The following is a 17,248-nucleotide window of genomic DNA, read 5'->3' as shown; positions in this document are numbered from 1 at the left end:
GACGCAAGCAAAGCGGTTATGAGAGGATTTCTGATACAACAGAATGCAATTAAGAAGAGAGCTCAAAATGAGAAAAAAGACAAAATTTTGGAGAAAATAAAGGAAGCAGAGAAGAAATTGAGAGCGAAACCAAAGTCGCAGGAGATTTTGAAAGAGATAAAGTTACATCAAGTACAATATATGAAAATGACGAACCAGGAAATAGAATGGAAAATCAAACAGATGAGACAAAAGACATTCGAATCGGCAAATAAATGTGGGAAACTGCTGGCTTGACAAATGAAAAAAAGACAAAAACTCAATACCATTACAAATTTGGAAGTGGAAGGAAGGAACATACAGAATCCAGTGGAGATTAGAAAGTGCTTTCAGAGGTACTTTAAACAATTATATACACAAGAGACACAGAAAGAAATTGACATTGATCGATTTTTGAAAACAAACGGACTACAAAAAATCTCTCAAGAAAATAAGTTAATGCTGAATTATAAAATAACGGAGCAGGAGGTAGAAGGTGCCATTCAGAATATGCAATTGGGTAAATCTCCAGGGCCGGATGGCTTGACTTCAAGATACTATAGATCCTTGAAAGAATGGCTAATACAACCATTAAAGGAAGTTTGTAATGAAATATTGGAAGGGAAAAAAGCACCAGAGTCGTGGAAGGAAGCTTATATTACACTTATACCAAAAATAGAGTCTGAAAAGACACAGCTTAAGAATTACCGCCCCATATCTTTGCTTAATGTGGATTATAAAATTTTTGCAGATATTTTGGCTAAAAGACTAAAAAAGGTATTAGTAGAAGAGATACATAAAGATCAAGCAGGCTTTCTCCTGGGTAGACATTTGTCTGATAATACGAGAAATATAATTAACATTTTAGAAAAACTACAAGTGAATATCAACTCCAAAGCAGTTTTTATATTTGTGGATGTGGAGAAAGCTTTTGACAATATTTCTTGGAGTTTTATGAAGAAGAATTTACAGGGGATGGGGGTTGGTCAAGGCTTTGGAAATGGTATAGGTGCAATTTATTCAGAACAAAAGGCTAAATTAATTGTCAATAATGTAGTGACGGAAGAATTTAAGATAGAGAAAGGAACACGACAAGGTTGCCCAATTTCCCCATTGCTTTTTATATCGGTCCTGGAGGTTCTCTTAAATATGATTAGAAGGGACCAATTGGTTAAAGGTATACAAGTCGGAGCTAAACAGTACAAATTGAAAGCATTTGCCGATGATCTAGTATTGACATTACAGGAGCCAGAATCTAGTACTAAAAGAGTATTGGAACTGATTCAAGAATTTGGTCAGGTTGCGGGATTTAAGTTGAACAAGTTGAAAACTAAGGTTTTAGAGAAAAATCTAACAGTGACTGAGAGAGAGAGGTTTCAGAAGGAGACAGGATTAACACTGGTTAAGAAAGTGAAATACCTAGGGGTTAATATGACTGCCAAGAATGTGAATTTATTCAAAGATAATTATGAAAAATGTTGGATGGAAGTGAAAAAGGATTTAGAAATATGGTCAAATCTGAAGCTTTCATTGCTAGGCCAAATTGCTGTGATAAAAATGAATGTATTGCCAAGAATGCTGTTTTTGTTTCAAACACTGCAAATTTTGGATAAAATGGACTTTTCCAGAAGTGGCAGAGAGATATTTCTAGATTTGTCTGGCAGGGCAAGAAGCCCAGAATAAAATTTAAAATACTAACTGATGCTAAAGAAAGAGGTGAATTTGCCCTGCCAGACCTTAAACTTTATTATGAATCAGCCGCATTTTGCTGGCTGAGAGAATGGCTGCTTCTTGAAAACACAGACATTTTGGATTTAGAAGGTTTTAATAATGTATTTGGGTGGCATGCATATTTGTGGTATGATAAGGTCAAAGCACATAAAGCGTTTAAAAACCATATTGTCAGGAAAGCACTGTTTAATGTCTGGATAAGATATAAGGACTTACTTGAAAATAAAACCCCAAGGTGGTTGTCACCGATGGAAGCGAAGGCTCAGAAAAAGCTCAATATGGAGGCCAAATGGCCAAAATATTGGGAAATTTTAGAACAAGAGGGAGATAGATTAAAACTACAGAGTTTTGAAAAACTAAAAAACAAAGTGCGAGATTGGCTTCATTATTATCAAATAATGGAGGCTTACAATTTGGACAAGAAAATTGGCTTCCAGGTGGAAAAATCAAAATTGGAAACAGAATTGTCAGATCCTAAAATTAAGAATCTGTCAAGAATGTATAACTTGCTGTTGAAATGGAATACACAGGATGAAACGGTGAAATCTGCTATGATTAAATGGGCACAAGATGTTGGACATAACATTATGATGGCTGACTGGGAGCAGTTATGGACCACAGGTATGAAGTTTACGGCATGTAATGCCCTAAGAGAGAATATTATGAAAATGATTTACAGGTGGTACATGACACCAGTCAAGCTTGCAAAAATATATGATTTGCCTGATAATAAATGCTGGAAATGTAAAGAGACTGAAGGTACATTCTTTCACCTTTGGTGGACGTGCCCAAGGATTAAGACTTTCTGGGAGATGATCTACAATGAAATGAAAAAGGTATTTAAATATACCTTCCTGAAGAAACCAGAGGCCTTTCTCCTGGGCATGGTCGGCCAATTGGTGCCAAAGAAGGATAGAACTTTCTTTATGTATGCTACAACAGCAGCAAGAATACTTATTGCAAAGTATTGGAAGACACAAGATCTACCCACCCGGGAAGAATGGCAGATGAAGGTGATGGATTACATGGAACTGGCAGAAATGACTGGCAGAATCCGAGACCAGGGAGATGAATCGGTGGAAGAAGATTGGAAGAAATTTAAAGTTTATTTACAGAAACATTTTAAAATTAAGGAATGTTAGAAGGATGCTGGAATGAAGTTATGTGGTTTTAGCAGTAATGTTATAAAGTATTAAGTAAAAATGGATTATTAATTGGTGAGAATGTAAAGTTATATTATATCAAGATAAATTATTAAGACAAAAACAAAGATGGAAAGGATTTGCTGAAATAGTTAATTGAACTAGAATACAAAAAAGGGAGGTGTGAGGAGGTCAAGGAAACAAGCAAATGAAAGATAAGTTATGGAAAGATTGATTTGTTTTTCAATTGTTTCTATTTTTCTGTGTTTTTTTTCTTTTTTCTTCTTCTTTACTTTTGTAATTTTTTGAAATTTTAATATTATTTTTTTTTTTAAGAGAGAGGTAAGGAGCCAACTGCTTAGCTTGGCGGAGATGAAAAAATGCCGCCTTTGTTATAGCTGTAATCTGTGCCTCCATGGAAAGGGAGGTATCGAAGATTACACCCAAACTCTTAATGGGCAGCCTTCGCCTTCATCTTCCAAGAGAATTACGCATTTTTTTAAGGCCTCACAAATCACTGAAATCCTGATCCTGCTGCTTTCTGGGGATGAGATGTTCCAGCTCGATTCCGCAGCTCGGTATGTGCAAAAATGATCCCCGCTGTCTTGAGGAGACAAGCGCCTTGTGTACGTAAGGGAGGCCAGAGGAGAAGGGGGCCAGGGAGATAGAGTGAGTAAAACATTTACTGTACGTCCACGTAGCTTCAAGGGAGAAAGCTCTGAATACATGGCTTTCAAGACAGAAATTTCTTACATAATAGAGATAAAGGATAAAGAATTTCAATCTGAGCAAGAGAAGGTTGCTTATGTGATTAATTTCTTGGAAGGGAGGGCTAAGGACTGTATTCCCCTAATATCTAGGAGGGATGCCACACTAGGAAATCTACAAATTTTTCTGCAGTATCTAGACACAATTTTCTTAGACCCAGCACATGAAACAACCACAGCTAGGCAGCTGTTGAGAATGAGACAAGGAAAGGACACTGTGGGAGTTTATTGGTCCAACTTTAGTTTGCTGGTGCAGAAATTAAAATGGGATCTGAATTCCCCAACAGTTGCAGCCCTTTTTAGGGAAGGACTGAATAATGAGATTTTAGACCAATTGGCCCAAATGCCAGAACCTAGTTCCTTGGACTCCCTGGTCCAAACGTGCCTGCAATTGAGCCTACGCGTGGAACGGAGGGCTAGTGAAAAGAAGGAACAATGGCGAGCAAGAGGAGTTCATAGGATTCAGTCCTTCAGAAACAGAGGAGAGCGAGGAGGAGGAAGGAGGGCTTAGGGGAGAGGATGATGTCAGGGAAGAGTTAGAGTTAGAAGATTCCAGTTTCCCAGAGGGAGAAAGCATTCCCCAAGGTGGGGAGGAGAGCAGTGAATTGAAGAGAAGAGAGCAAGAGGAACAACAGGGAGGGACCGGCTGTTCCCAGGAAAGGCAAGGGTTCAGTTCTAGCTCAGATTCGGAGGAGGGGAGATACAAGCCAGCTCTAGCCAGGAGGTTAGAAAAAAGAGCGGGAAAGCGAAGGGAAGGGCGCCTTCGCCATTTTGAGGGTGGCTGGTCATGGAGAAGCAGAGCTCAGAAGGTATCTGAAAGAACTGACTCTGAGGAATAATATTTAAGAACCGTTTATAAGAAGGTTTTGTTAATACGCAATAAAAAGTTTTATAAAAGAACAAGAAGCATTTGTGTGGTGATCTGAAGAGGACAACGACCAGTCCTGACAGGCCTGTAGACATGCAACAGCCATTGGTCCTTCTTAAAGAGAACCCTCGACATGAGAAGGTTTTCAGGAGCAGAGCATGTGAGGTTCACAATCTCCCCACTGCTGTAGATGTCAAGCTTCGGGGACACAGAGAAGAATGGAGGACGAAGGCGGCCTGAGAAGCAAATAAACAGATAAGGAATAAGAAGCAAGCCTTGTTTGGCGATGCCTCATTTCCCTTCAAACTGCAAAATGTAAGACCGCCCAAGTTTGGCAGGGCAGAAGACCAGGGTGGCCTGCCACAAAATGTTGCAGTGTATGTCTAATAATAGTTAGTTGTGTTCTTGCTGCAACAGGAGCCTCCTTGTCCTGTTCAGGATTTGTAGGGAAGGGGGCAGAAAGTATATAACGTCCCCCCGACCTTCTCCTATAGTGCTAGGAGACAAGGGGCAGCCAGCCTAGTGGTGTGTTCAGGGGCCCCTCTGAAGCAGCTCCAGGTTCATTTCAAGGGGGGGTTTCAAAATAAATTCACCTCCCCTGCAGGAGAAGCTTTGGAACAGTATACATGAGATAGGGATTGATTTATATTTCTTCTGAAACTGCAGCTCACCAGGGTTGCTGCTGCTACGATGCCTATCGGAAGTCTCTCCAGGGACCATAATGTGAGTCTGAAATTGTCCTCTTAATCCAGCCCAAAGCATCCCCATAGTTCATGCCTCTAGTGTCTCTTTCTCCCAGGGGGTACTCTTGTACTCTTTGCCACAGTTAAGGGATATTATTATTATTATTATTATTTATTATTATTATTAATTATCTGTTCCCCAGCCACTCTAGGCGGCTCACAATATATTATTATAAACATGATAAGACATCAAATATTAAAAAATTTCTTAAGCAAGGCGCCTTCAGGTGTCTTCTAGAAGTCAGGTAGTTGTTTATTTCCTAGTGGCTGCCACTACCAAGAAGGCCCTCTGCCTTCTGATGTTATGAACTAGCCAAACTTTACTCACCAGGGATGGAAACCTCAATGCGGTTACTCCGTTCAGACAGTTGTCCTGCACTGTTTTCTTCCAAATAGGCACAGACAAATGTTTTCTTTATTTCCTGAAATTCTGCAGTTATTTCCAGGGTATTATCGAACTGTTCTTGGGGTCTAGTGTAATTACCATCTGCTTTTGATTCATAAAAGAAGAACTTGACTGCCCGATTCCCTTCTGGGTGGGAGCATTTCAACGTGATCCGTTGTCCCTGGAGAAAGGTCTGTCTTGGAGGGATAATGGACAGTTCTGGAGCTGGTGGAGGCAGAACTGCATTGGGGAAAGGGAAGAAGTGCAAGGGGAAAATGCCATTCAGCCCCTTCCTTAAGCTATTCTCCTTTGGTTCCTCATCCACAAATTCTTTAAATGAGTTGTTGGTTCAAGGTATGCTTGTTTAGCACCAAGAATGTCTTGGTCCTTCTTAGTCCTGCATTAAACAAATGCTACACACAGATTTCCACAATCTACTTCCTTGGGGTCACTATCATAATCACCTGAACAGCATTCCAATAATTCTATTCCATTAACTGGTGGAACTTTTCAGCAAAACCTATCAATTTTTGACAAACATAATTTCTTGAGGAAAGCTCACCTAAACAAGCATGTTTGAACCATGGGTTGCCAGATGCTGTTGGATTGCAACACCCATTAAGCTGCTTGGTGGATGACTGATGGGAGTTGTAGACCTACAACCTCTCTCTCCCTCTATAAGCAAGCAGATTAATGAGAAAAGGAAATAAGACTTTGGGAGGACTACAGAATTTCTGATGATATTTGAATTTTGTACATATTCAAATTCTATTAATAAAATTCCCCTCCTGTTCCTTTGACCAGCCAAACTCCTCAGTTTCAATCCAGCTTCCCAATTCAACTTCCAAGAGATCCGTATTGCAAAGAAAGACCTCCTCACCCGATAGCGAAATCCTGATGGAGTTGCTCTCTCTGGATGCGATCTCTCGCCCGGATTCCACAATGTGGTACCTGCAGGAGTAATCTCCACCATCTTGAATAACCAGGCGCAGGGTGTGTGTGACGTTGCTCAGAGAGGAGGGAGAGGAGGGCTTGACTGAATGCAGATCCTGATGGTCCCTGAAAAACTGGGTCCTTGATACATTACGGGTTTCAGAAGATGAGCACTTGAGTTCCACAGATTCCCCTCTTGTATAGACATCCTTCTTTGGAGAAACAGAGAAAACTGGAGCACGAGGAAGGTCTGAAAGGGAAGTTGAAGGAGCAGAGAGAAAGGAAGAGAAGTTTTTGTGGCTAGCTTCTTAAGCACTTCTGTCTCCCAGGAATTCAATGCTACAGACTCAAATTGAAGTAACACTAGTTCCTATTGTCAGCTAACAAGATTTATGTTCTGGATGGGGTCCAGGAATCTTTGGCAGAGAATTCCCCATATATGAGATTAGGGCTACAATATCAGACTATGCAACTTCCAGACCAATCCCTTAAGCACCTCTCCTTAATATACAGCTATATTCAAAACATGAAGCAATGTTATAGCAATTGTGCTCTCTCGCCTTCCCTAAGGAACCAGGAGGATGTGGACTTTGTGACTATATTCAGGGACCTTGCTTTGTGTTCCTTGTACCTGGCAAAAACAACAGAATGGCTTGGGCAGAATCACCCAGATGGTTTAGACTTTGCGTGTATCATTCATTCACAAAGAGAATGTTCCTCACCAGCGATCAACAGCACCACCTTGGTGAAGACCAGAATATTCCTCAAGCGCTGTTTCCCGCCACATAAGCAAAGGCTTTCACAGTTCTTCAACCTTGGCCCCTGGATGTTGTTGAACTACAACTTCTGCTAAGTTGGCAGGGGATGATGGAAGTTGTAGACCAACAACAATATCTGTGCCCCCCAAGACTGAAGAACTGCTTAAAATAAACCTGCCCCTTTGCTACATCACATTAAAGCTCATCTTCACAACAGACTTGAATCTTCAGTTTTGTACTCTGTTGGCTTCCCCTAGGAACTATGATGGTGGCAGTTTTGTGACTACGCTGAGAGATCTTGGCCAGAGCTCCTTTGATCTCTCTCACAGTTACAACTACCAAAATGGCTCAACTTTGATTACTGCTGGGGATTGACTATCCCATTCCATCCTTTACTACAATGCCTCGTAAACTCAAAATCAGATTTTGAAAATCTCTCCTCCCTTCTCCCCTTCCCCAACAATGTGATGTCATAGCATTAAAAACTTCCCTAAACAGGGCTGCCTTCAAATGTCTTCTAAAAGTCAGATAGTTGTTTATTTCCTTGACATCTGATGGGAGGGCGTTCCACAGGGCGGGCGCCACTACCGAGAAGGCCCTCTGCCTGGTTTCCTGTAACCTCACTTCTTGCAGGGAGGGAACCACCAGAAGGCCCTCGGAGCTGGACCTCAGTGTCCGGGCTGAATGGTGGGGGTGGAGACGCTCCATCAGGTCCCGGGCAGAGGCCGTTTAGGGCTTTCAAGGTCAGCACCAATACTTTGAATTGTGCTCGGAAATGTACTGGTAGCCAATGTAGGTCTTTCAGGACCAGTGTTACATGGTCTCCGTGGCCACTCACAGTGACCAGTCTGGCTGCCACATTCTGGATTAGTTGTAGTTTCCAGGTCACCTTCAAAGGTAGCCCCACATAAAGTGCGTTGCAGTAGTCCAAGCGGGAGATAACCAGAGCATGCACCACTCTGGTGAGACAGTCCGCAGGCAGGGAGTGTCTCATCCTGCTTACCAGATGGAGCTGGTAGACAGCTGCCCTGGACACAGAATTGACCTGAGCCTCCGTGGACAGCCCAATGTAGAGTACGTTGCAGTAGTCCAATATGTAATATTTTACATATTTCCAATAATGAAATATATTTTTAAAAATGGCAAAGGGTGTTTAAGGAGATAACAGAAATCACTGGGTTAAAGCTGACCAAAATTCCAGAGGTAGCATTATTATCAATTTACGATGGGGTGGAACTTTCGCAGGCTAGGAAGAACTTGCTCACAAATTTATTGACAGCTGCACGAATCATTATAGCTAGGAAGTGGAAGGGGCAAGCAGAATATAAAATGGAAGAATAGGATAAAGAAATGTGGGATATAGCTATGAATGATAAATTAACATTTGCTATTAAGGTAAGACGGGGAATACGCAGGAGAAATGATTCTGAGGAGATATGGAAGGTGTTTGTAGAATTTGTACTGTTAAAATGGAAAGGGGTCAAACCATCACAAGAGGTGTTGGAATTTTGGGAGATTTGATAGTTAGAGTGGAATGGTCTCAGTGGAGGCGGGCACATTTTTATTCGTATTTATTTATGATTATTACTTTGTCAAAATATAAATAAGAAAGAAAGAAGGAAAGAAAGAAAGAAAGAAAGAAAGAAAGGAAGGAAGGAGGAGGAGGAGGCTGGGAGCTGGGAAGTCGCAGCAAAGAACGGTATTGTTCCCACCCCTTGCACTTTTCCCTCCATCCTTCAGTCTTGCAGTTCAAACACAAAACCCACAAGAGGACTCTCCCACTTCTAATGTGGGCTCTGTGTTCCCGGTGGGGCATGGCTCACCTGTGAGATTCACCGTTTGGCTCCAGGGAGACATGATCCATCGGCTGCTCAGTTTCTGCTCATACCTGCAAGCAAATCCCCCAGTGTGGATGCTGGCTGTGACTTGGACCAGGGTGTTTGCAGAGGCGGTCGAGAAGGCATTCCTGGGTTCTCCGGAGGCCACCAGAGACTCTTCACTGCTGGAGGAAATCTTGACCCCATCCTTGTAGAAATGGAACCTTTGCTCTGCGTCGCTGCCAAAGGCCGAGCAAGTGAGGCGCAGGAATCCCCCTTCCTTCACCACTCCTGACGGAGGATCCACTGTCAGCACCGGGGCAGGAGGAGGAGCTACAGGACCTGTCCATAAAGGAAAATGAGTACAATGGCTAAGTGATTAGGAGTCTGTGGCTCACTGAGGTTTTAAGCAGCAAGCCATAAAGCGTGTTCTTCTTCATGGAGAGCACGTGTTGTGTTGGGGGCTAACAAGGCACCCCACTGTTGCTGGGCGGGAAAAGAAGTTGGCCACCATTATCATTCAGCTCTTCTTGTTTCTGGGGAGATTCATATGTTGCCATTTTGTGATTGGCAGCCATAGCCTTTAAATACCCTGCACGCAGCGTTGAGCTTCCTCTTTTCGCTGCGCGCATCGGATCACCCACCCACCCTCCCTATTTCCAGAGTTGTTCGCTTGACCTTGCTATGCCTGTCATGGGGTCGTCTGCTTTTGGGGCAGGGGCCCAGTAGGAATTTTGTCCATTTGGCTGATTGGCTGGTGCCGTTTGGTTTTTGCCTACTGCGTAGCAAATCGTCACAACTTGTAAGGTGGCGCATAGGCATTGGTTTCATGAATTGGTTGGTGGAGGGGTATGGATTGGCTGTGCCTGCCCCTCCAAATGCTGCTGCTGCAAGGGTATTCCATTAAAGGAATCCAGGGGCTCGCCATGCTTTTGTCTGAACCCCTGTCAAGGGGCTAGGGCCACGCAAGAGCCCCTGGGAGCATTTGGGGAGAGGTGAGGGCATGGCACCCAGCTCCATCTCTCTCCCCAAATGTTTTCCCTAACTGACTTCGTGGGCGTGTGAATGTCAGTCTGTCCCCGTGCGGGGTCAGATAGTCGCAACCAATGCCTAAGCAGCCACTCACATTTCTTGTATTTTAATGAAGTTGTGGCCAAAATTATGCCAAAACCTTAAACTAAGATCAAGTGTCAATTGTGTTTTATTGGGGGGGGTGACTTGGGGACCTCGAGACGCAACTACATCAGGTTCATCTAGGCAGGTTTGTCAACAGAGAGTCGTGGGTTCGTGAATTCCCCACTTGGACTTCAGGAGGGGAGTGGAGAGAAGATCAGGAGCATGTGTTGCACAATATTCAGGGGAAATGTGCAGTGTCCGGGAAGGTAAACGTTAGCTGGCTAAACTCTTGATCCCCGTTTGGGGATCTGTACTACTCATGTCATATGTAAGCCATCACATCCCCTAAAATGCATTAGGAGTCTCCACTGGCACAATAGAGGGTTCTCCCCACTTCAGACCTTCTCCATCTGTCAATGGTATGAGGGTGGTGATCCCTTTGACAGCACATGTACTAAAATTGGAATGATACAGGGAAGATTAGCATGGCCCCAACTCAAGGATGACATGTAAATGTGTGAAGCGTTCCCTATTTTTTCAGGGCTATATATTTTTTAATAAGGACTGGGGGGAAATTGTAATATATTTGACAGAACACTGGAAACGGTTAAAAACATTATCAAGATTGAAATAACAATTGCAATGTGAAAAGAAATATAGGAGAAAATAGTGTTTTATGGAGGATAATATGATTTGCAGTGAAAAGATTATTTGTGGACTCCACAAAAGGGAGGGTGGCAGTCTGAGAATTCTATAATTTTTTTTATTTGATTTTTTTTCTGTGAATGTAAAACCAAATTGTAAAACCAATAAAAATTATTATTAAAAAAGTAAATGGTATGAGGGTGATGTGTCAGAGCTTTGCAGCATGCCCCCAGGCCCCTTGTATGGTTTCTTACTCATAAGAAGTATTAATGCTTGACTATGGGTTACAGCGCTATCTTCCAAGAAACAAAGACAGACCCACATTGCAGTCTGAGCAGATATCAACAAGGTTCCCACTTCCGAGGTAACCCTGGCATCTAAGAACATCACCCGCTGGCTTATAACCATGCCAGACCAGTGGTTCTGCTAGCATTGTATGCACTGACTGGCAGCATCTCTCTCCAGGTCCTCAGGCAGGAGAGTTTCCCAGACCCACCAGGAGACAACAGGGATTGAACCTGGGACTTTCTAGGGCAGCCTTCCCCTTCGTCTTCCAAGAGAACTACGTGTTTTTTAAGGCCTCACCCATCACTGAAATCCTGATCCTGCTGCTTTCTGGGGATGAGATATTCTGGCTTGATTCTGCAGCTCGGTACGTGCAAAGATGCTCCCCGCTGTCTTGAGGAGACAAGCGCCTCGTGTATGTAAAGGAGGCCAGAGGAGAAGGGGGCGTGTAGACACGCAACAGCCATTGGTCCTTCTTAAAGAGAACCCTCGACATGAGGTTTTCAGGAACAGAGCATGTGAGGTTCACAATCTCCCCACTGCTGTACATGTCAAGCTTCGGGGACACAGAGAAGAACGGAGGACGAAGGCGGCCTGAGAAGCAAATAAACAGATAAGGAATAAGAAGCAAGCCTTGTTTGGCGATGCCTCATTTCCCTTCACACTGCAAAATGTAAGACCGCCCAAGTTTGGCAGGGCAGGAGACCAGGGTGGCCTGCCACAAAATGTTGCAGTGTATGTCTAATAATAGTTAGTTGTGTTCTTGCTGCAACAGGAGCCTCCTTGTCCTGTTCAGGATTTGTAGGGAAGGGGGGAGTTTCAGGGTGGGGGAAAGTATATAACGTCCCCTTGCCCATCTCTTTCTCCTATAGTGCTAGGAGACAAGGGGCAGCCAGCCTGGTGGTGTGTTCAGGGGCCCCTCTGAAGCAGCTCCAGGTTCATTTCAAGGGGGGATTTCAAAATAAATTCACCTCCCCTGCAGGAGAAGCTTTGGAACAGTATACATGAGATAGGGATTGATTTATTTTTCTTCTGAAACTGCAGCTCACCAGGGTTACTGCTGCTACGATGCCTATCGGAAGTCTCTCCAGGGACCATAATGTGAGTCTGAAATTGTCCTCTTAATCCAGCCCAAAGCATCCCCATAGTTCATGCCTCTAGTGTCTCTTTCTCCCAGGGGGTACTCTTGTACTCTTTGCCACAGTTAAGGGATATTATTATTATTATTATTATTATTATTATTATTATTATTAATTAATTATCTGTACCCCGCCCATCTGGCTGGGTTTCCCCAGCCACTCTGGGCGGCTCACAATATAATATTATAAACATGATAAGACATCAAATATTAAAAAATTTCTTAAGCAAGGTGCCTTCAGGTGTCTTCTAGAAGTCAGGTAGTTGTTTATTTCCTAGTGGGTGCCACTACCAAGAAGGCCCTCTGCCTGCTGATGATATGAACTAGCCAAACTTTACTCACCAGGGATGGAAACCTCAATGTGGTTACTCCGTTCAGACAGTTGTCCTGCACTGTTATCTTCCAAGTAGGCACAGACAAATGTTTTCTTTATTTCCTGAAATTCTGCAGTTATTTCCAGGGTATTATCCAACTGTTCTTGGGGTCTAGTGTAATTACCATCTGCTTTCAATTCATAAAAGAAGAACTTGGCTGCCGGCTTCCCTTCTGGGTGGGAGCATTTCAACGTGATCCGTTGTCCCTGGAGAAGGGTCTGTCTTGGAGGGATAATGGACAGCTCTGGAGCTGGTGGAGGCAGAACTGCATTGGGGAAAGGGAAGAAGTGCAAGGGGAAAATGCCATTCAGCCCCTTCCTTAAGCTATTCTCCTGTAGTCCCTCACCCATGATTTTTTTTTAATGAGTTGTTGGTTCAAGGTATGCTTGTTTAGTGCCAAGAATGCCTTGGTCCTTCTTAGTCCTGCATTAAACAAATGCTACACACAGATTTCCACAATCTACATACTTGGGGTCACTATCAAAATCACCTGAACAGCACTCCAATAATTCTGTTCTATTAACTGGTGGAACTTTTCAGTAAAACCTTTTGATTTTTGACAAACAACACCCATCAAGCTGCTTGGTGGATGACTGATGGGAGTTGTAGACCAATAATCTCTCTCCCCCTCAATAAGCAAGCAGATTAATGAAAAAAGGAAATAGGACTTTGGGAGGACTACAGAATTTCTGATGATAATTGAATTTTATACATAGTCAAATTCTATTCATAAAATTCCCCTCCTCTTCCTTTGACCAGCCAAATTACTCAGTTTCAATCCAGCTTCCTAATTCAACTTCCAAGAGATCTGTATTGCAAAGAAAGACCTCCTCACCCGATAGCGAAATCCTGATGGAGTTGCTCTCTCTGGATGCGATCTCTCGCCCGGATTCCACAATGTGGTACCTGCAGGAGTAATCTCCACCATCTTGAATGACCAGGCGCAGGGTGTGTGTGACGTTGTTCAGAGAGGAGGGAGAGGAGGGCTTGACTGAATGCAGATCCTGTTGGTCCCTGAAAAACTGGGTCCTTGATACATGTCGGGTTTCGGAAGATGAGCACTTGAGTTCCACAGATTCCCCTCTTGTATAGACATCCTTCTTTGGAGAAACAGAGAAAACTGGAGCACGGGGAAGGTCTGAAAGGGAAGTTGAAGGAGCAGAGAGAAAGGAAGAGAAGTTTTTGTGGCTAGCTTGTTAAGCACTTCTGTCTCCCAGGAATTCAATGCTACAGACTCAAATTGAAGTAACACTAGTTCCTATTGTCAGCTAACAAGATTTATGTTCTGATGGGGTCCAGGAATCTTTGGCAGAGAATTCCCCATATATGAGATTAGGGATACAATATCAGACTATGCAACTTCCAGACCTTAAGCACCTCTCCTTAATATACAGCTATATTCAAAACATGAAGCAAGGTTATAGCAATTGTGCTCTCTCGCCTTCCCTAAGGAACCAGGAGGATGTGGACTTTGTGACTATATTCAGGGACCTTGCTTTATGTTCCTTGGACCTGGCAAAAACAACAGAATGGCTTGGGCAGAATCACCCAGATGGTTTAGACTTTGCGTGTATCATTCATTCACAAAGATAATGTTCCTCACCAGCGATCAACAGCACCACCTTGGTGAAGACCAGAATATTCCTCAAGCGCTGTTTCCCACCACATAAGCAAAGGCTTTCACAGTTCTTCAACCTTGCCCCCCGGATGTTGTTGAACTACAACTTCTGCTAAGTTGGCAGGGGATGATGGAAGTTGTAGAGCAACAACAATATCTGTGCCCCCCAAGACTGAAGAACTGCTTAAAATAAACCTGCCCCTTTGCTACATCACATTAAAGCTCATCTTCACAACAGACTTGAATCTTCAGTATTGTACTCTGTTGTCTTCCCCTAGGAACTATGATGGTGGCAGTTTTGTGACTACGCTGAGAGATCTTGGCCAGAGCTCCTTTGATCTCTCTCACAGTTACAACTACCAAAATGGCTCAACTTCGATTACTGCTGGGGATTGACTATCCCATTCCATCCTTTACTACAATGCCTCGTAAACTCAAAATCAGATTTTGAAAATCTCTCTCTCCTCCCTTCCCCCCTTCCCCAACAATGTGATGTCACAGCATTAAGAACTTCCCTAAACAGGGCTGCCTTCAAATGTCTTCTAAAAGTCAGATAGTTGTTTATTTCCTTGACATCTGATGGGAGGGTGTTCCATAGGGCGGGCGCCACTACCAAGAAGGCCAGTGTGGTGTAGTGGTTAAGAGCGGTAGTCACCTAATCTGGGGAACCGGGTTCGTGTCTCCGCTCCTCCACATGCAGCTGCTGGGTGACCTTGGGCCAGTCACACTTCTTTGAAGTCTCTCAGCCCCACTTACCTCACAGAGTGTTTGTTGTGGGGGAGGAAGGGAAAGGAGATTGTTAGCCGCTTTGAGACTCCTGAAGGGGAGTGAAAGGCGGGATATCAAATCCAAACTCTTCTTCTTCTTCTTCTCTGCCTGGTTTCCTGTAACCACACTTCTTGCAGGGAGGGAACCACCAGAAGGCCCTCAGAGCTGGACCTCAGTGTCCGGGCTGAATGGTGGGGGTGGAGACGCTCCATCAGGTACTGGGCAGAGGCCGTTTAGGGCTTTCAAGGTCAGCACCAATACTTTGAATTGTGCTCGGAAATGTACTGGTAGCCAATGTAGGTCTTTCAGGACCAGTGTTACATGGTCTCAGTGGCCACTCACAGTGACCAGTCTGGCTGCCACATTCTGGATTAGTTGTAGTTTCCAGGTCACCTTCAAAGGTAGCCCCACATAAAGTGCGTTGCAGTAGTCCAAGCGGGAGATAACCAGAGCATGCACCACTCTGGTGAGACAGTCCGCAGGCAGGGAGTGTCTCATCCTGCTTACCAGATGGAGCTGGTAGACAGCTGCCCTGGACACAGAATTGACCTGAGCCTCCATGGACAGCTGTGAGTCCAAAATGACTCCCAGGCTGGACACCTGGTCCTTCAGGGGCACAGTTACCCCATTCAGAACCAGGGAGTCCTCCACACCTGCCCGCCCTCTGTCCCCCAAAACAGTACTTCTGTCTTGTCAGGATTCAGCCTCAATCTGTTAGCCGCCATCCACCCAATCATGCAAAATCTGACACTCCTACATCCCATAGAGCTTCTGTCTCCTATCACAAAAGTTGAAAGAAGAACAGAAATTGGCTTTACCTGCCTGGACTGATCTTCCGAGGAGGATCTGGAGACAGACTGGAAGTGAAGAGCAAAGGAGATGCAGTGTGAATGTGAGATAGACGGCAAATTTCCAATCTGAGTTGGGCAGAGAGGTCACCAACCTGTCACCAAAGCAGCAGACTTCATCCTCAGTCAGTATCCCTGGAAGAACAACCACGGCTGGAGCCCCAAATCCACCTTCTCTCTGGTTTCTGTCCCAAGAGAGACAATGAACCAGCCTTGCCGAAGTCTGTCTTCTCAAAGCAAAGACTAAAGACAGGAAACACAACATCATACCCTCGACTCCAGCACATTGTGTAGACACACACCCTGAGCTGTGTGCAGAACTCGGCCTATAGGCTTTAGCCATAACCACAAGCTTTATCCAGCTCCTCTAGGAACTGCTAACCACATCTGATCTTGCTGTACCATCACCTGTTTTTCTCTGTGGTCAAACTTCTTGAAGCAACCCAAATGGAACAATGTGCAGCAGGATGGGCAAAGGGAAGAGCAGAACTCAACTTTACCTGCATAGACGGATAGCCAAAAGATGATCGGGAGATTGGAAGGAAAGAAGAGAGTGAGACAGACAGACAGACAGACAGACAGACAGACAGACAGACAGACAGACAGAGAAATTGGGATTTTCCTATTCTAGTACATAGAAAAGGAAAATGATATATAATGAAATGAACAGGGTGTTTAAAATAACCTTTGTTTAAAAAAAACAGAGGCTTTTCTTTTGGGAATTATAGAGACAGAATTACCTAACCTGACTATATTTTGAAGGAAAAAATAACCCAGAGATGCATTTTAAATTAAAGCACACATTCTACTCACGTAAAAACACGCTGATTACTGGACCGTCCACGGGCCGGGTTTAGAAGGCGATTGGGCTGGATCAGGCCCCCGGGCCTTAGTTAGCCTACCCATGGTTTAAAGGGTTTCTGGGACTGTAATTGAGAGTGTACTGCTTGTGCTGATTTCAGTTCACAAAGCAATGATTCATTGCCTATAATTGTCAATTGGAGGGTTTGGGTGGGGGGCATTCATTATCAGTTTTTCCTTTTATCATTACGCTTTCCTTTTTAGTTTGCAAGCCCTTACTGCCTTTTACTTTAGCTTTCATTTTTATCGAGTGAACAATACTGTTCACTGTGCAAAGGACTGTTCCTGAATGGAACTTAGTTCTGCATTAAGATCTTGCATGATCTTCTGAACGGATCAAGACAAAGCTGGGTGATGCAGAGCTATTTAATGAGCTGTTTGGAACCCAATCAGGTAAAACAATAGAAATACCTATCTAACTGACCAATCACAT

General features: G+C 43.7%; 2 protein-coding genes and 1 non-coding gene across 5 annotated transcripts in view; 2 read left to right on the top strand and 1 right to left on the bottom strand.

Moving 5' to 3' along the window:
- The window catches only part of LOC128400541 (immunoglobulin superfamily member 1-like), a 100,290-nt gene that overhangs the window by 17,094 nt on the left and 65,948 nt on the right, over positions 1 to 17,248 (top strand). The window lies entirely within an intron of this gene.
- Positions 9,042 to 16,541, bottom strand: LOC128400547 (basement membrane-specific heparan sulfate proteoglycan core protein-like). 3 transcript variants are annotated; one of them, XM_053362818.1, is made up of 6 exons: positions 16,363 to 16,541; positions 16,050 to 16,197; positions 15,925 to 15,963; positions 13,556 to 13,858; positions 11,509 to 11,802; positions 9,042 to 9,495 (listed from the first exon to the last, which is right to left on the bottom strand). In XM_053362818.1, the coding sequence occupies exons 2-6, from the start codon at positions 16,072 to 16,074 to the stop codon at positions 9,095 to 9,097; spliced, it is 1,062 nt and encodes a 353-aa protein (XP_053218793.1). In that variant the 5' UTR covers positions 16,075 to 16,197; positions 16,363 to 16,541; the 3' UTR covers positions 9,042 to 9,094. The 3 variants fall into 3 exon arrangements, with proteins under 3 accessions (XP_053218793.1, XP_053218791.1, XP_053218792.1); XM_053362816.1 differs by having other exon boundaries at positions 15,925 to 16,541; XM_053362817.1 differs by lacking the exons at positions 13,556 to 13,858; positions 15,925 to 15,963; positions 16,050 to 16,197; positions 16,363 to 16,541 and adding an exon at positions 12,689 to 13,172.
- LOC128401076 (U6 spliceosomal RNA) lies at positions 10,709 to 10,815 on the top strand. The gene has a single exon (XR_008327425.1). It is a non-coding gene; the product is annotated as a U6 spliceosomal RNA (small nuclear RNA).

The sequence above is a fragment of the Podarcis raffonei genome, chromosome 13 (genome assembly GCF_027172205.1).
Source record: "Podarcis raffonei isolate rPodRaf1 chromosome 13, rPodRaf1.pri, whole genome shotgun sequence".
In the NCBI taxonomy this organism is placed as follows: Eukaryota; Metazoa; Chordata; class Lepidosauria; order Squamata; family Lacertidae; genus Podarcis; species Podarcis raffonei.
This window is presented reverse-complemented; position numbering and strand designations above follow the sequence as displayed.